The following is an 18,717-nucleotide window of genomic DNA, read 5'->3' as shown; positions in this document are numbered from 1 at the left end:
CTGGATTTACTGTTTAAATAACTGTCCTGCATTTGTTAGGCAAGGAAATGCCTGGTATCAGGAGTACTCTTTAATGAAGAGCTAGAGCAAATAATTACATTTTAAAGAGTATTTTCATCTCTTGATGTTAGAAGTGGCAGAGCAGGAAATCTCTTTCCATCTATAACTGACAGCTAATTAACTGGAACTTTCTCTGCTTGCTGCCAAAACTTATTAAGATTGTTGGGTGCACCAAATACTGTCTAAACGGTGAGATATCATGGCTGCACCCCAATGGGAAATGGACCCTGACTTCAGCAGAGAGTTTCAGACTTCACTCATGGTTTTAATTACTTTGCAACGTGATGATGGCTCTTTGTTGTTACTGTTGAAAGCTCCACACGGACCCATCCATCACACCCTGCCATCGTCAACACCACTAACAAATTACAGTCCAAAAGGTTAAGTGTTGGTTGAAAGAGCACGTGTAGGTGTGGAGCAGCGTATGCCAGACGAGCAGCCCAGTGACACGGAGCCTGCAGGGACGTTGAAGGAAAGTGTTAAATTACTGGCTTTTGAGGCACCCGGTTCAAATGACAGAAGGGAAACATAACTAACCAGTCACGTTTCAGAACAGGGCTGTATGTGATTCTCATTTTTGTCGTAAGCAGCAGGTAAAATATACTGACACACTACTGCCTTATTATGGACCCACAGCACGGCAATTTTTAACAGCACAGGAATGCTTCTGGACTGGTAAGTCATTCATAAAGCAAGTCTCAAAAGAATTCAATGGTGATGTGTTCACCTGAGAGGGCTTTAAAGACAATAACAGACAGATCACTTCTGATGCATGGAAACAAATCTTCACTATTAAATAAACTCATCGCCAGGCTTTGGAATATGATTGACATGTTACGAAGCACAAATTCATCTCACTAACAGATGTCTTAATCACTGAAACAGAGAATGTAAACCTGAAGAGGCATGTAGGTTGTAAACCAGAGAAAACCCCGAAGCTAATTCCAGTAACTTGAGACCTGCTTTTAATTCTATTGCATTAGCATAGTTAGAAACAAGCTCACTGACAAGGGCAAATTGCCCCCCTACATAAGATAATAACTAAAACTGAAGTGATATTGGAAAGGACCCACAAATTTAATGGCAACCCATAAACGGCCCAGACTGGGTGAGTCTGAAGCAGCAGTGTGAGGATGGCATAGCGTCTGAGGACTCACTCATTTGTTGGGAATTACATTGGCTGAATCTGATTAAATGGCTACCTCTGACTGGACATTGGCCAGTCAGACAGAGGGAGCAGCAGAAAATCACTCTGCGGAACTGGTAGGGCCACAAGGGGAGAGGGAGCTTCCTTGACACATTTGAACAGCAATGTCTCACATAGCAATGTCACCTCAGGCGTGTCTCCCAAAGATCCTGTCCTCAATTGTTTTTTGGCTTGGGATCCTTCTGAGATTCTGCTAAAAACAAAAACAGGTTCTCCCTTTTGATAGTCTATAAATGCAACTGGATTAGAGGAGTGAGAATTTATTGATTCTAAAGTATTTTCTAAGTTATTAGCAAATAGACTAGAAAAAGTACTTCCTTCTATTATTTCGGAAGACCAAACGGGTTTTATTAAAGGTCGTTACTCTTTTTATAATATTCGTACATTGTTAAATATCGTTTATACTCCCTCACAAAATGTTCCTGAGTGTGTTATTTCTTTAGACGCCGAGAAAGCTTTTGATAGAGTAGAATGGCCTTATTTATTTAAGGTGCTTGAAATGTTTAACTTTAGCTTGAAATTTATATCCTGGATTAAACTGTTATATCATTCCCCTGTAGCCTCGGTCCGTACTAACTCTTTAAACTCACCTTTTTTTCCTCTTTTTCGTGGTACTCGACAAGGCTGTCCTCTTAGTCCCCTATTATTTGATATTGCATTAGAACCTCTTGCAATTGCCATTCGAGAATCTTCAAATATTACTGGGATAACTCGGGGATTAAAGTCCCATAAATTATCACTCTATGCTGATGATTTACTTTTATATATTTCTAATCCTGAGAAATCCATTCCTGCTGTTTTAGAGTTATTAGCACAATTTGGTTTTTTTTCAGGTTATAAATTAAATCTTAGTAAGAGTGAACTCTTTCCGATTAATAAACATCTTCCCTTATATTATAAATTTCCATTTAAATTGATTGATAACTATTTTTCTTATCTTGGGATTAAAATTACTTGTAAATATAAAGATTTATTTAAGATTAACTTTTTACCATTAATAGACCATATTACTCAACTTTCATCTAAATGGTTTCCTTTATATTTAACTTTGATTGGTCGTATTAATGCAGTTAAGATGTTTTTTTTGCCAAAATTTTTATATGTGTTTCAGGCATTACCAATTTTTGTTCCAAAATCTTTCTTTGATAAAGTTGACTCTAAAATTTCTTCATTTATTTGGCAGAATAAAAATCCGAGACTGGGTAAAATACATTTACAGAAAGCTAAGAAAGATGGAGGTTTAGCATTACCTAACTTTAGATTCTATTATTGGGCAATTAATATTCGACATATGAAATTTTGGTTACTTGACCAGGATATACTATCTATTCCTAAATGGGTAGCATTGGAACTACAATCTGTTCAGGGCTATACACTTGGCTCTATTTTAGGTTCCTCTCTCCCTTTTGATTCGAAACGCCTTAAGCAGGTGTCTAACCCGATAGTTAAATATGCTTTGCGTATTTGGTTTCAATTCAGAAAATTTTTTGATCTTAATCAATTCGGGTTAGCGATTCCTATTTTAGGTAACATATTTTTTCCTCCCTCTTTTACGGATCGCACTTTTCAAACTTGGAAGACTAAGGGTATTTTACGGTTTTTGGATTTATTTTTAGATGGTTCCCTTATGTCTTTTGAACAACTACCTAATAAATATAATTTATCAAGAATACATTTTTTTAGATATTTACAAGTTAGAAATTTCCTAAGTACTATACTTTCTTCCTTTCCAATGCTTCCTCCTACATATATTTTAGATTCGATAATTAACCTTAATCCATGTCAGAAAGGTGCATCGGTTATGATTTATAATATTATTATGAAACTTAGGAAAGCTCCATTTGATAAGATTAGGGTAGATTGGGAACAGGAATTGGGGCTTACCATTTCTGTGGATGATTGGGGGCAGATTTTACAATTAGTTAATACTTCCTCTATTTGCGCTAAACATTCCCTAATTCAATTTAAAATTGTTCATAGAGCACATATGTCCAAAGATAAGTTAGCGCGTTTTTACTTGCATATTAATCCTTTTTGTGATAGATGTTCGGGGCAGATAGCCTCTTTAACTCATATGTTTTGGTCTTGCCCTACTTTGGAAACTTTTTGGAGAGACATTTTTAATATTATTTCTAAGGTATTAAATATAGATATCTCTCCTCACCCTATTACTGCTATCTTTGGACTACCTAAAATTTCTAGTAATCTTTCCCCTTCAGCCCGTAGAATGATTGCATTTCTTACTTTAATGGCGAAAAGATGTATTTTACAACATTGGAAAGAGCTTAATGCTCCAACTACCTTTTTTTGGTTCTCTCAGACGATATTATGTTTGAATCTGGAGAAAATTAGAAGTAACCTTTATGATTCTTCATTTAAATTTGAACAGATTTGGGGATCTTTTATTCGATATTTTCACTTAATGTAATATATACCCTTCTTGTATTTTTTTCACTGTTTTTAATGGAGGTCGGGATTGAGGACGTGATTTTAAGTTTAACTCTGTTTGGTTTCAAGTTAGCCCATTGCTTTGCTTTGCTTTTAGTTAGTTGCACGGTGGGTTTTTTTTTCTTTGTTCCTATTGATATATATAAAATTTAGTATACTATTATGTTATCTTGGCTTCTTATGTTTAAATTACATTGTTTGTAGTTTTTTTTTGGTATTGATACCTTCTGTAATTTTATTATATTTTAACATTGTATTAATGTTTATATGGCTTACCTTTTTGTATACTTATTCAATAAAAAGATTTAAAAAGAGAAAAAAGAGAATTTATGACTGGCTGCCAAGACTGTCAATTATGACAACGTTTCCTCTGATTTAACTAGTTAGGCACTGGTATTTGAGCCTAGTTATCTTCTCATAGGTGTAGAGCATCATCAGCACTACACAAAGACAGCCAGTTTATTGCAGAGGATTTGTGGTCTCCAGAGCTTCCACTCCATAACCATGTAACCACAAAAATGATATTTCTGCAAGGTACAGTGCTTTGCATTTCATTTGGCAGCCAAGCTTTAATTATTGAATCTGGAACCAGGCTTATGAAGTAGGCACTGGGATATCTTACCTTTTGTGGCAGATAGAGTGAAGGTGCTTGACAAAGTGGTCCCCAATCTGCATTGGATCTCACCTTCATATCCAACACATCATTCTCCACAATTTCTGCCATTTCCAATGGGAACCTACCTCTAAGTACATCTTTCCCATCCCTCCTCCCCTTTCCATATGGATCACTCTTGTTGACTTCCTTATCCATTCATTCCTCCCATTGTTCTCCCTCCTGGCATTTATCCCTGCAAGTGTGACAAGTGTTACACCTGTCCCTACACCTCCTCTCCTACCACAATTCAGGTGAAGTTTCACCTACAGGGTCTATTGGGACCACCTATTGTATCCAGAGCTACTGATGTGGCCTCCTCTGGAGCCCCGTCTGTTTTCTGCTTCCTAAACCTTAACTATGCTTCTTTCTTCCTCTTGATCACTGCTCTTGACAACCATGATTCCTTCACTCTTCTATCCCTGTCTCAATTGGATAAACCTATTCAGAAACCCATGCAAGAATTTTCTAAACAACTTTGACAGAACATCTGTCCCTATTTTATTCTTCCAAGTTCCTGCCTGATAGCATCATAATTTATCCTGATCCAATCAAATACATCCCCATACTGTCTGTTCTTATCCCTGTCAAAGGCTGTGCTAAATGTCAGGGAGTTGTGGTAACTGTCTCCAAAATGCTCACCCATTGAGAATTCTGACCCTTGAAACTCAAAAATAAGAAAGGTGCAATCACTTTAATGGAATTATACTAAAGATTGCCCAATAGTTGCTGGAATATTGGGAAAAAGTCATGCAAACAAATTAGGGAAAATGCGCAAAAACAAGAGAGTTTCAGAGGACAACAGAGGACATCCTTAGTGCAAGATGGTTAGACAGGTAGAGTTAGTTAGGTGCATGCAAGAGAGATATTATAGGTATCTGGAAGAGTTTCTTAAATCAATATGTAGAAAGTTCAACTGGAGAAGGAGTCATACAGGACTTAGTATTGGAACATGAACCTGGTCAGGTGATAGACCTTTCACTGGAAGAACATGTTGGACCTACCATATGTCAGAGTTTGAGGTGGAGGTTGTTCAGAGCTCAACCATACAGTGGCATGTTCCAGTGAGAAAGAAGGACAAGTGTGGCAAGGTAGAGGAACTCTGGATGGTGAGAGAGTTGAAGAATTTAATCAAAAAGAGAAAATATACATATCTAAGATTTAAGAAGTGGAAAAAAAGGGTCCTTAACAAATTTAAAGGATCTTGAAAGATTTTAGAAATAAAAGGAAATAGGACGGCCAGAAGGGGCTATGAAATATCCTTAGCTAGTAGGATTAAAGGGAATTCTATACATAGGTTCATATACATTCTATGCAAGGATAAAGGAGGGAAGATGTGCTTGGAGATAGAGGACCTGGGCAAGGTACAAAATGAGTATTTTACATTGGCATTAACCAAGGAAAAATACACAGAGGATATAAACCTGAAACAGGGAACAGTAGGGGATTGAGGTGTGTAATAGAACAAAGTGTCATCAAAGTTAGATAAGGTCATAAAGAGAGCTTGTGGCACATTGGCTTTCATGAAGCAAAGGGGTTGAGATGTTATGTTGCAGTTACATAAGACATTGATGAGCCCAAATTTGGAGTATTGTGTGCATTTCTGGGCTCTTATTTCACTGAGATTGGGTGAGAGTAGAAGTAGAGGTTGTGGGTTTAGAGAGAATGGTGAAATATTTCAGGGAAACCTGAGGGAGAACTACTTCGCTCAGGGGTAGTGTGAGTGTGGAATGAGCAGTCAGCGGAAGTGGAAGATGCAGATCCATTTGGATAGGTACGTTGATGAGAGAAGTATTGATGGCTATGGTCTGGGTGCAGGGAGATGGGAACAGGTAGAAAAGCAGGCAAATGTGGAATAGGTGGGCCAAAGGTGTACCACTTCTGTGCTGTAGTGCTCTATGACAGGATAGTCATATCTGGATTGCTGCCGGTGCCATTCACCTCTGAGGGTAAGAATATGGTAGATCATTCCTGGCTGAAAACCTGGTGCAGGGGGCAGGGTTTCAGATTTCTGAATCACTGGGATATTTTCTGGGGAAGATATGACCTGTACAAAAGGGACAGGTTACATCTGAACCCAAGGGGGACCAATATCCTTACAGGGAGGTTTCCTAGAGCTGTTGGAGAGTGTTTAAGCGAATTTGGCTGGGGGATGTGAAACTGAGTGATAGGGCTGAGTGTGGCACAGTTGGTATACAGTGTGTAGTGAGACTGTCAAGAAGGACAGGCAGATGGTAGAGCAAAATTGCAGTCAGTGAGGTGAGTTGCAGTGTAAGGGGGGGAACAAGAAAGCAAAAGGTGATGAAGACAGGATGAATGCAGTATACAAAATAAGGAAAGATAATGTTTGGGAGCTTAACATCCAAGCATACACATTTTATCGAAAGGACAGGCAGGTAGACAGAGGACGTGGCGTGGCTCTGTTGGTAAAAAGTGGAGTCAAATCCTTAGAAAGAGGTGACACGGTATCAGATGATATCGAATTCTTGTGGGTAGAGTTAAGGAACTGCAAGGGTAAAATGATCCTGATGGGAGTTATATACAAGCCGCCAGAACCGTAGCCAGGATGTGGTTCGCAAAGTACAGTGGGAGATAGAAAATATATGTCAAAGAGGCAATGCTACGATAGTCATGGGGGATTTCAATAAGCAGGTAGATTGGGAAAATCAGCTTGATGCTGATCTTGGATCCCAAGAGAGAGAATTTGTAGAATGCCTATGATATGTTGTTTTAGAGCAGCTTGTGGTCGAGCCCACTGAGGTGTCAGCTATTCTGGATAGGGTGTTGTGTAAAGAACTGGATTTGATTAGGAAGCTTAGGGTAAAGGAACCTTTTGGAGACAGTGATCAAAATATGCCAGAATTCACCCTACAATTTGAGAGGGAGAAGCTAAAATCACTTGCATCAGTACCATAAATGGAATTAAAGAGACACGAGAGAGGTGTTACCAGCGTTGATTAGAAGGTGACACTGGACTTTCTGGGAGCAATTGGGAAGGCACAGGATAGATACATCCTAAAGAAGCAGTATTCTAAAAACAGGGTGACACAACCATGGCTGACAACAAAAGTGAAACCCAATATAAAAGCAGGAGAATGGGCAGACAATAGAGCAAAGATTAGTGGGAGTAAGATAGAGGCAAGAGTAGATATTGGACCACTGGAAAATGATGCTGGAGAGGCAGAAATGGGGGACAAGGAAATGGTAGATGAACTTAATAAGTATTTTGCATCAGTCTTCACTGTGGAAGACACACTTTCTATGTCAGAAGTAAGTGCAGTTGCTATTACTGGGGAGAAGTGCTTGGGAAGCTGAAAAAGTCTACGGATCGATAAGTCACCTGGACCAGGTAGAGTACATTTTGAAACAGATGCCTGGAGAGTTTCTGGAGGTCTTTGTAATGATCTTTGAGCAATCACTAGATTCTGCTATAGAGACAGATTGCAAATGTCTCTTCACTCTTCAAGGAGGGAGAGAAGCAGAAGAAAGGAAATTACAAGCCAGTTAGCCAGACCTCACTGGTTGGGAAGATATTGGAGTCAGCATAGGGAAAATCTTATCTGACAAATCTATTGGGATTCTTTGAGGAAATAACAAGCAGAACAGATAAAGGATAATTGGTGGATGTTGTGTACTTGGATTTTCAGAAGGCCTTTGACAAGATGTGGCACATGATGCTGCTTCGTGAGATAAGAGCCCGTGGTATATACTAAAGATACTAGAGTCATATTTATAGAAACCTACAGCACAGAAAGAGGCTCTTCAGCACATCTAGTACTTTTAAACTTCCTAGTCCATTCAACCTACAACTGGAACATAGCCCTCCATATCCTTCCCATCCATGTACCTATCCAAACTTCTCTTAAACGTTGAGAGCAAAATTGCATCTACCAATTGTGCTGGCAGCTCGTTCCTCACTATGAGCGCCGACTGAATGAAGAAGATTCCCATCAGGTTCCCCTTAAACATTTCACCTTTCACCCTTAGCCCATTCCCTCTACTAGCACGTGGATAGAGCATTGATGGTTGGTAGGAGGCAAAAAATGTGAATAAAGGGAGACTTTTCTGATTGGCTGGATGATGACTAGTGGTGTTACACTGCGGTCTATGTTGGGACCACTTCTTTTTACAGTTTATGTCAGTGATCTGGATGATAAAATTGATGGCCTTGTGACCAAGTTTGTGGATGATATGAATGTAGGTGGAGGGCACGTGGTGTTGAGGAAGCAGGGAGGCTACAGAAAGCCTTGAACAGATTAGGAGAATAGGTAATGAAGTGGCAGATGGAATACAGTGTCGGGAAGTGTGCGGTCATGCACTTTGATAGAAGGAATAAAGACAGACAATTTTCTAAATGGAGAAAATTCAAAAATATAAGATGCAAAAGGTTTTGGATGTCCTTGTGCATGATTCACTAAGGGTAATTTGCAGGTTGAGTCAGGGTGAGGAAGGAAAATGCAACGTTATCATTCATTTTGAGAGGACTAAAATGTAAAAGCAAAGATGTAATGCTGAGGTTTTATAAGACACTGGTGAGGCCTCACTTGGAGTATTGTTAACAGTTCTGGGACCTTTATCTGAGAAAGAATCTGCTGACACCGGAGTGTGTTCAAAGGTTGGTCATGAAAATGGCTCTGGGACTGTATTTGCTGGAATTTAGATGTATGAGGAGGGATCTAATCGAAAACTAATGAATGTTGAAAGACCTAGAGAGAGTGAATATGGAAAGGATGTTTTCTATAGTGGGGAAATATAGAACCAGAGAGCACAACCTCAGAATAGAGGCATATTCATTGAGAATGGAGATAAGGACTTCCCTCAACCAGAGGGTGGCAAAACTGTAGAATTCTTTGCACCTCAGTTTTTTATAATTTCTCTCCATTCAGAAAATAGTCAACTCTTTTATTTCTTCCACCAAAGTGCATGACCATACACTTCCCAACATTGTATTTCATCTGCCACTTCTTGGCCCATTCTCCTAATCTGTCTACGTCCTTTTGTAGCCTTTCTACTTCCTCAAAACTACTTGCCCCTCCACCTATCTTCGTATTGTCTGCAAACTTTGCAACAAAGCCATTATTCCATCATCCATATCAGTGACATATAAAACAAAAAGAATTGGCCAATAGTCACTGGCAGCTAGTCAGAAAAGGCTCCCTTTATTCCCACTCTTTTTTCATAGTTTGTAAACAGCCTCATGTGTGGCACCTTGTCAAAGGCCTTCTGAAAATCGAAGTCCACAACATTGACTAATTCTCCATTGTCTATCCTGCTTGTTATTTCTTCAAAGAATTCCAACAGATTTGTCAGGCAAGATTTTTTCTTGAGGAAACCATGCTGACTACAGCCTATTTTATCATGTGCCTCCAAGTACCCTGAGTCATTATCCTTAAGTATCAATTCCAACATCTTCCCAACCACTGAAGTTAGACTAACTGGCCATTAGTATCCTTTCATCTGCCTCTCTCCCTTCTTGAAGAGTGGAGCGACATTTTCAATTTACCATTCTTCCGGGACCATTCCAGAATCTAGTGATTCTTGAAAGATCATTACTGATGCTTCAGCAATCTCTTCAGCCACCACTTGCAGAACTCTGGAGTGTACACCATTTGGTCCAGGTGACTTATCTACCTTTAGACCTTGCAGTTTCCCAAAAACCTTCTCCCTAGTAATGGTAATTTTGCACACTTCATGACCCCTGGCACCTGGAACTTCCACCATACTGCTAGTGTCTTCAACAGTGTACACTGATGCAAAATACTTAGTTAGTTCATCTGCCATTTTGTTGTCCCCCCATTACTACTTCTCCAGCATCATTTTCCAGCAGCCGAGTATTCACTCTCACCTCTCATTTACGCTTTATGCATTTGAAGAGACTTTTGCTATCCTCTTTAATATTATTGGCTAGCTTACTTTTATATTCCACCTCTGCCTTTTTAATTACTTTTTTGTTGCCTTCTGGTGGATTTTAAAAGCTTCTCAATCCTCAAATCCCACTAATTATTGTTGTATTATATGCCTTCTCTTTGGCTTTTATGCTGGCTTTCACTTGGACCACAAGATACCTTCTTTGGTTAGCCACGGTTGTGTCATCTTTCCTTTAGAATACTTCTTCCTCTTTGGGATGTATATATCCTGTGCCTTCCAAATTTTTCCAGAAATTCCAGCCATTGCTACTCTGCCGTCATCCCTGCTGGTGTTCTTTTCCGATCAATTCTGGCCAGCTCCTCTATCATGGCTCTGTAATTCCCCTTACTCCACTATAATACTGACACATCTGACTTTAGCTTCTCCATCTCAAATTTCAGGGTGATTTAAATCATATTATGATCACTTGCTCCAGGGCTCTTAATCTTAAGCTCTCTAATCAATTCTGGTTCATTGGACAACATCCAATACAGAATAGCTGGTCCTCTCGTGGAGTCAACCATTTCGTAGGCACTCTAGAAATTCTCTCTCCTGTAATCCAGCACCAACCTGATTTTCCCAATCTACCTGCATAATTTAAGTTCCCCATGCCTATTGTAACATTGCCCTTTGTCCATGTGTTGTCTATCTCCCATTGTAATTTGTAGATCACATCCTTACTGTTGTTTAGGGTCTTTTTACCCTTGCTGTTCCTTAGTTCGACTGACAATAATTCGGCACCTTCTGACCCTATGGCATCTCTTTCTAATGATTTGATTTCAGTTGTTACTGACAGAGCACTGCTGCTCCCCCTGCCTTCCTGTCCGTCCTTTTGTTACAATGTGTATCGTTGGACATTAAGGTCCCAGCTATAATGCCTACAACATCATACCTGCCAATCTGCAATTGTGGTGCAGGTTCATTTACCTTATTCCATATACTGTGTGTATTCAGATATGACATCTTCAGTCCTGTATTCACCCTTTCTGATTTTGTCACACCATGCTCAACCTTTTGATTCCTAACTTTGTCTGAGGTCTCATCAACGTCTGCCTCCACAACCTCTCCACGACCTCTTCTGGCAGTCTGGTTCCCATCCCCCTGCAACTCTAGTTTAAACCCCATCATGCAGCATTGACTGTCATGATCCGGTCCGTGAAGTCCGTATTCCGGTTCACAGTCTAGTCCATTGACCCTTGCTCCAGGTTTTCCTGTTTGGGGCTGGCTGCATAAATACCTCCAGAGACCAGGGCGTGGCAGCTGGATTGTTCTTGTCCTTACTCCTTGTATCCCTTCCCCTGCCTTCTGTTTCCTCGCCTGAAGCCCTGCCTTGTCTTGCCGGTAACTCTCGCCTCACCTGAAGTTCTCGCCTCGCTTTGCATTGCCTGAAGCCTTGCCTTGTCTTGCTGGTAACTCTTGCCTCGTCTCGCCTGCAGTCTTGTCCTGGAGCCGCCCTGTACCTAGCTCCCTTCCTGTCCCTTGCCTCCCCCAAGGTAAGCCAGGCCGTCTTGCCATTACCTGCGGTTGGTTCTGACCCTTTCTGTCCCACGTGGTGATCTGCACCCTGCCCAGGAGCACCGCGCCCTGCCTAGGAGAACCGTGCCCTGCCCAGGAGGAGCCTACCTAGCCTCAAGCCTCCTGCCTAGCCTCAAGCCTGAAGACTCCAGCCTCCTGTCTCCTGCCAAGCCTTACCTCTAGCCTCAAGCCTGAAGACTCCTACCTGCCTGCCAAGCCTAGTTCTGGGGTCCAAGCCAGAGGCAAGACCCAGGTACTGGGTCCTTGCCCAGTCTCTGGCTCGGAGTCCAAGCCCAGGCTCCTAGCTCTCTTATCCAGTCCTGTTTCAGGTTCCCAGTTTTCCTGTCCATGTCCTTGCCCTCGCCCTGTATCCTAGTCCTGTCCCTAGTACTTCAGTGCTTGTGTCTTGCATTTGGGTCCATTCCTAGCCACTGCCTTATGAGATTGACAAGCATTCCCATTAGGATATTAGTCCTCCTCCAGTTTAGGTGTAAACCGCTCCGTCTCTGCAGATCCCACCTTCCCTGGAAGACAGCCCAATGATCCAAAAATCTTATACCCTCCCTTCTACACCAAGTTGTTAGCCATGTATTAAACTGCATAATCTTTCTAGTTCTGGCCTCACTAGCATGTGGCATGGGGTAGCAATCCTGAGATCACAACACTGGAGGTCCTGCCCTTTAACAGCATCTAACTCCCTGAACTTCCTATGCAGAACCTCATTACTCATCCTACCCATGTCATTAGTACCTACACGGACCACCACTGGCTGTTCGTCCTGCCACTTAGGAATGCTGAGGACTTGATCCGAGAAATCCCAGACTCTGGCACCCGGGAAGCAACATACCATCCAGGAATCTCATTCTCACCCACGGAACCTCCTGTCCATTCCCCTAACTAATCCCATTATCACCACAGTGCATCTGCTCTTCGGAGTCACAGAGAGAGGCAGAGTCAACACCCGTGACCTGACCACTGTGACTTTCCTCTGTTTGGTCATCCAAAGTCCATGGACCACCCCAATAGCAACAGAGACACTGAGGAACAGATCAGGAAGCAGGCTTTAGAAAGTGGCAAAATAACAGGGTTGGCGTCATGGTGACTTCAACTTCCCCAATATTGACTTAGTGCAGAGGTTTAAATGGTACGGAATTTGTTAAATGTGTCCAGGCTGTCCAATCCGTGCAACATCATGGTGAACCTCTTGTTACCTTCTCTACAGTCACCATATTCTTCCTGTAAAGCAGTTGTCTGAACTGCATACATTGCTTCAAATGAGTCTTAGGATTTATACATGAGGTATAAATAGAAACATAGAAACATAGAAAATAGGTGCAGGAGTAGGCCATTCGGCCCTTCGAGCCTGCACTGCCATTTATTATGATCATGGCTGATCATCCAAATCAGAACCCCGCCCCAGCCTTCCCTCCATACCCCCTGACCCCCGTAGCCACAAGGGCCATATCTAACTCCCTCTTAAATATAGCCAATGAACTGGCCTCAACTGTTTCCTGTGGCAGAGAATTCCACAGATTCACCACTCTCTGTGTGAAGAAGTTTTTCCTAATCTCGGTCCTAAAAGGCTTCCCCTCTATCCTCAAACTGTGGCCCCTCGTTCTGGACTTCCCCAACATTGGGAACAATCTTCCTGCATCTAGCCTGTCCAATCCCTTAAGGATCTTATATGTTTCAATCAGATCCCCCCTCAATCTTCTAAATTCCAACGAGTACAAGCCTAGTTCATCCAGTCTTTCTTCATATGAAAGTCCTGCCATCCCAGGAATCAATCTGGTGAACCTTCTTTGTACTCCCTCTATGGCAAAGATGTCTTTCCTCAGATTAGGGGACCAAAACTGCACGCAATACTCCAGGTGTGGTCTCACCAAGGCCTTGTACAACTGCAGTAGTACCTCCCTGCTCCTGTACTCGAATCCTCTCGCTATAAATGCCAGCATACCATTCGCCTTTTTCACCGCCTGCTGTACCTGCATGCCCACTTTCAAAAGGGGTCTAAGAGTAAACCTAGCAATTATCGGCCTGTGAGTATGACATCAGTGGAGGGTAAATTGATGGAAAGTATTTTTAGAGATGGTATATATAATTATCTGGATAGACAGATCTGATTAGGAACAGTCAACATGGATTTGTGCGTGGAAGGTCATGTTTGACAAACCTTATTGAATTTTTTGAAGAGGTTACTAGGAATGTTGACGAGGGTAAAACGGTGGATATTGTCTATATGGACTTCAGTAAGGCCTTTGAAAAAGTCCCACATGGAAGGTTGGTTAGGAAGATTCAATCGTTATGTACTAATATTGAAGTAGTAAAATGGATTCAGCAGTGGCTGGATGGGAGACGCCAGAGAGTAGTGGTGGAAAACTGTTTGTCAGATTGGAGGCCGGTGACTAGTGGTGTGCCTCAGGGATCTGTACTGGGTCCAATGTTATTTGTCATATACATTAATGATCTGGATGATGGGGTGGTGAATTGGATGAGTAAGTATGTAGATGATACAAAGATAGGTGGAGCTGTGGATAATGAAGTAGGCTTTCAAAGCTTGAAGAGAGATTTAGGCCAGTTGGAAGAGTGGGCTGAAAGATGGCAGATGGAGTTTAATGCTGATAAATGTGAGGTGCTACATTTTGGTAGGACTAATCAAAATAGGACATACATGGTAAATGGTAGGATATTGAAGAATGCAGTAGAACAGAGGGATCTAAGAATAATGGTGCATAGTTCCCTGAAGATGGAGTCTCATGTGGATAGGGTGGTGAAGAAAGCTTTTGGTATGCTGGCCTTTATAAATCAGAGCATTGAGTATAGGAGTTGGGATGTAATGTTGTAATTGTACAAGGCATTGGTGAGGCCAAATTTGGAGTATTGTGTACTGTTCTGGTCACCGAATTGTAGGAAAGATGTCAAGAAAATAAAGAGAGTACAGAGAAGGTTTACTAAAATGTTACCTTGGTTTCATCACCTAACTTACAGAGAAAGGTTGAACAAGTTGGGTCTTTATTCTTTGGAGCGTAGAAGGTTAAGGGGGGACTTAATAGAGGTATTTAAGATTATGAGAGGGATAGATAGAGTTGACGTGGATAGGCTTTTTCCATTGAGAGTGGGGGAGGTTCAAACAAGAGGACAGGAATTATGAGTTAAAGGGCAAAAGTTTAGGGGTAACATGAGGGGGAACTTCTTTACTCAGAGAGTGGTGGCTGTGTGGAACGAGCTTCCAGCAGAAGTGGTTGAGGCAGGTTCGATGTTGTCATTTAAAGTCAAACTGGATAGATATATGGACAAGAAAGGAATGGAGGGTTATGGGCTGAGTGCAGGTCGGTGGTGTCAGAGGGGATTTCTTTTTGGGTAGATGATTCGTTTACACTTTAATGACTTTGGCCACCAGACTTCTATTTTAACTGTTTGACAAAGGACTGTGGATTGAGTGCACCACAATGGGCTTCCTAAAAGGTGTGAATACCAGATGCTTCTGATAGTTTGACCTGATTCGAAAGAAGGCAGTATCACCTACACATTATAAATATTAATCATCTTCTATGTTAGCATGGGAAATGCCAAATAAATGTATCGTAGACTTAACTTACATTCCTAAAGGCTGTGGATACCAACCTAGACATGTTGGCGTCGGGAGGAAAGGATGGTGTGATATTCTGTATGTAGCTTCAATAGGAAGCATTGTCTATACATTGTCTATAACTTTTAAGTAGCGATTGCCTTTGTGTTTAGCATATAAATATCGAGCCCACATTGAGCTAACAGACCTTTCTGCGGAAAGCGTCTCCGTCCGTACGATGCCTGCTGTACCTTGTTGTGTCGAATAAAGAAGCTGCTTTGTATCTACCAGTGACTGTCTCTCCAGTGATTTCATCCACACTACAACAGGTGGGACTAGGTGAGAGTAAGAGTTCAGCACAGACTAGAAGGGCCAAGATTACCTGTTTCCGTGCTGTAATTGTTATATGATTTTATGGTTATATGATGTCCCAGCTTTCAAGTTTAACACCACGACTGTTGAAGGTCAGTATGCCGTATACCTTCTTTACCACCCTATCTAATTGTGTTGCCACTTTCGGGAGTCAGGCACTTGCTTCCCAAGATCCCTCTGTAAAGCAGTGGTCATAAGGAACAGCACTCAAAACCCTGTAAGACCTCTGCAGGTCAGTGAGTCAACACTTGGAGTTGAGATTCTTCATCAGGACAGGCCTCAAAGGGTGCTGCCATTTACTTTATACTTTCCTATTGCATTTGATCTCTAAAAATGCAAAACAGCTCCATCTGCCATTTCTCCTCCTAGACTTCCCAGCTGGTCTACTGTACAGTCGATATTAAAAATCACAGCTTTCCTTTGCTGCTCTACATGTAAGCAGTCGTGATGGTCTTCAAGAGGACCCTGCCTCTCTCTGGTCATCTTTTTAATTCTTACTATAATTTTAGAACCTCTTGGGATTAACTTTAAAAATGTCTACCAAATCCTTCATACCCTCTCTTTGCCCTCCTGATTTCCTTAAGCAGGGTATTAAACACTGAACTTTGTGTGTAAATCTGCGTACAGTATGTATCCTAACAGTAATATGCTGCTCCTGGATTTGATATGAATCTTTTAAAAGCCTCCCTTTGTTAACTGTTCCTTTGCCTTTAAGCAGAATCACCCAGTTGACCCTGTAGGGTTATATAATAGGTGGTAAGGTACGTAATTCACAGCCACCGACATTGAGTTGGGCTTCACTTCAAGAGGCTGGTCTGACGTGAAGTACTTTACCGCGCTTTGTTTTCAGTGTTTGGAGTACAATAAATGAGTTGTTACAGTTTTTCTTAAACATAAAACGTCTCCTCTGTTTTTATTTACGAGAACCTCATATTGGTGACCCTGATGCTCCAGGACAAATGCAGAGTTATTGAAATTGTCGACTATGCAGTCTCTTTGAAACTGCTGGAGGTTTGGGAGCAAAATCCCGTTGCTGGTTTGTACTAGCCAAGGCCCAATTTGTGCTGTGGGAAATCATCGCCGACAACACCAAATACTTCTGTGTGGTTGCATCGCTTGGAAACTCCACAGCTGCGAGAGCGATGAGTCTACTTGAACACCCACCTGAACACGATAAATACCAATCGCTGAAAACTCACCTTTTACAGAGTCTGAGCATGCACGACAGTTACCCTCCTTGCCCGGCCTTGGCGATGCTAAGCCATCAGAGCTAATGGTCTCTCCTGGGAAATCACCATCCTTGTTTCATTTTTAAAGAATTCTTCCTGCAGCAAAAGCCCGATCCAGTTCGTGTAGCCCTCGCTAATGTACCTGTGATGGATGATAGGGAGTTAGCTAAAATGGTTGATAGTCTACGCTCAGCTTGGAAGCGGTACATCATTCCTCCTCCATTCTCTACCTCAATAAACTCGGTCAGTAAGGGCCCCCCAACACAAGGGTACCCACGGCTGCAAAACAGACAATGCCACTTTTGTGCTTCTACTACGCTTGCTTTGGAACGAACAGTAGGATGTGCCGACGGCTTTGCTGTTTCGACAGTGCCAGCGCATCAGGACATCAGAAATCTGTGAACACCGTGGGTTCCATCTGCCAGGGTCGTCTACTGTTCATCACAGACACCCTGTCAGGGTGATGCCTCCTGTGTGACACGGGTGCTCAAGTGAGTGAACTGCCAGCATTGCCTGTTGATGAAAAGGCAAAGAGCAACAAAACCTCACTGGAGGCTGTCAACGGCAGCAGCATCCAGACTTACGGGACATGATGGGTGATGTTACACATGGGACTTCATCCCGGCTGAAGTGGCTAGACTCCACTCAGTGCAGATTTCCTGTGTGTCCAAGGACTATTAGTCGATCTTAAGCTGCCAGCTTGTAGATGTCAAGGCCTTTGGGTCATTACTCTGCTCCCTCAGTAAGTTCTCTACAACGGCTCTGCCAAGCACATCCACCACCACATGTGAGTTTACTCGGCTGCTGGGCAAATTCCCAAACCTCACCAAGTTCACGTTCTTCACTTCAGTCACAAATCATGCGGGTGTGAACCACATTTTTACGTGCACGTAGAATGGACAATGAACAGCTGGCAACCGTGAAGGCTGAGTTTGCCGACGTGGAAAGGCTTTGCATCGTACTGTAGTTGAATAAACCCTGAGCTTCACCCTTCCATATGGTCCCTCAGTCTGATGGTGGTGACTGTCCATGTGGCGATTCCACTTTAATAAGGCCACCTCAACCCCTCCCCCTTCCCGATCGTTACCCGGTCCCACACATCCAAGACTTTTCAGCTCGTTTAGTCGGAAACTCAATTTGTTCCGAAGTTGAGGGGCTACCATCAGGTGACTGTGTGCTTGGAGGACATTCCCAAAAACGCCTGTGATAACCCATTTGGCCTTTTTTCATGCATATGGCACTTGGCTGAAAAATGCAGCAGACTTTCCAATGGCTGATGGACTCTGTATTAAAAGACTTAGATTTTCTTGTTGTTTACCTGGATGACATAATTGTTGTCAGAGCGTCCAAATCCGAATACGTATCTCATCCGCGCACACTTTGAGCGCCTAAGTCAACGCAGGTTGATTATTAACCCTGACTTTCTCGGCCATCGCACCTCCGCTGAAGATGCAAAATCCCTGCCATCAAAGGTAGCCGATACTATCGCCCGGCACTACTAAACTACAAACAACAGGAATTCTGCAGATGCTGGAAATTCAAGCAACATACATCAAAGTTGCTGGTGAACGCAGCAGGCCAAGCAGCATCTATAGGAAGAGGCGCAGTCGACGTTTCAGGCCGAGACCCTTCGTCAGGACTAACTGAAGGAAGAGTTAACTACTAAACTACAGTTTTTTTTAGGCTTGGTGAATTTCTATCACCGCTTCATTCAGCAAGCAGCGGAATTTATACTCCTGCTGTATATAGTGCGCTTAAT

At 42.1% G+C, this 18,717-nt stretch overlaps 1 protein-coding gene across 1 annotated transcript in view; it reads left to right on the top strand.

Moving 5' to 3' along the window:
- The window catches only part of LOC134352529 (T-box transcription factor TBX22-like), an 83,882-nt gene extending 65,422 nt beyond the window's left edge, over window positions 1-18,460 (top strand). The window contains exon 10 of the mRNA XM_063059794.1: window positions 18,300-18,460. Coding sequence (XP_062915864.1) covers window positions 18,300-18,460 — 161 coding nt within the window. The remainder of the gene's footprint in view (window positions 1-18,299) is intronic.
- Window positions 18,461-18,717: the final 257 nt, after the last annotated feature.

Source organism: Mobula hypostoma, chromosome 10 (assembly GCF_963921235.1).
Source record: "Mobula hypostoma chromosome 10, sMobHyp1.1, whole genome shotgun sequence".
NCBI classification, from domain to species: Eukaryota; Metazoa; Chordata; class Chondrichthyes; order Myliobatiformes; family Myliobatidae; genus Mobula; species Mobula hypostoma.
The sequence above is the reverse complement of the archived record's forward strand: the minus strand, read 5'-3'. Positions and strand labels throughout refer to the sequence as shown.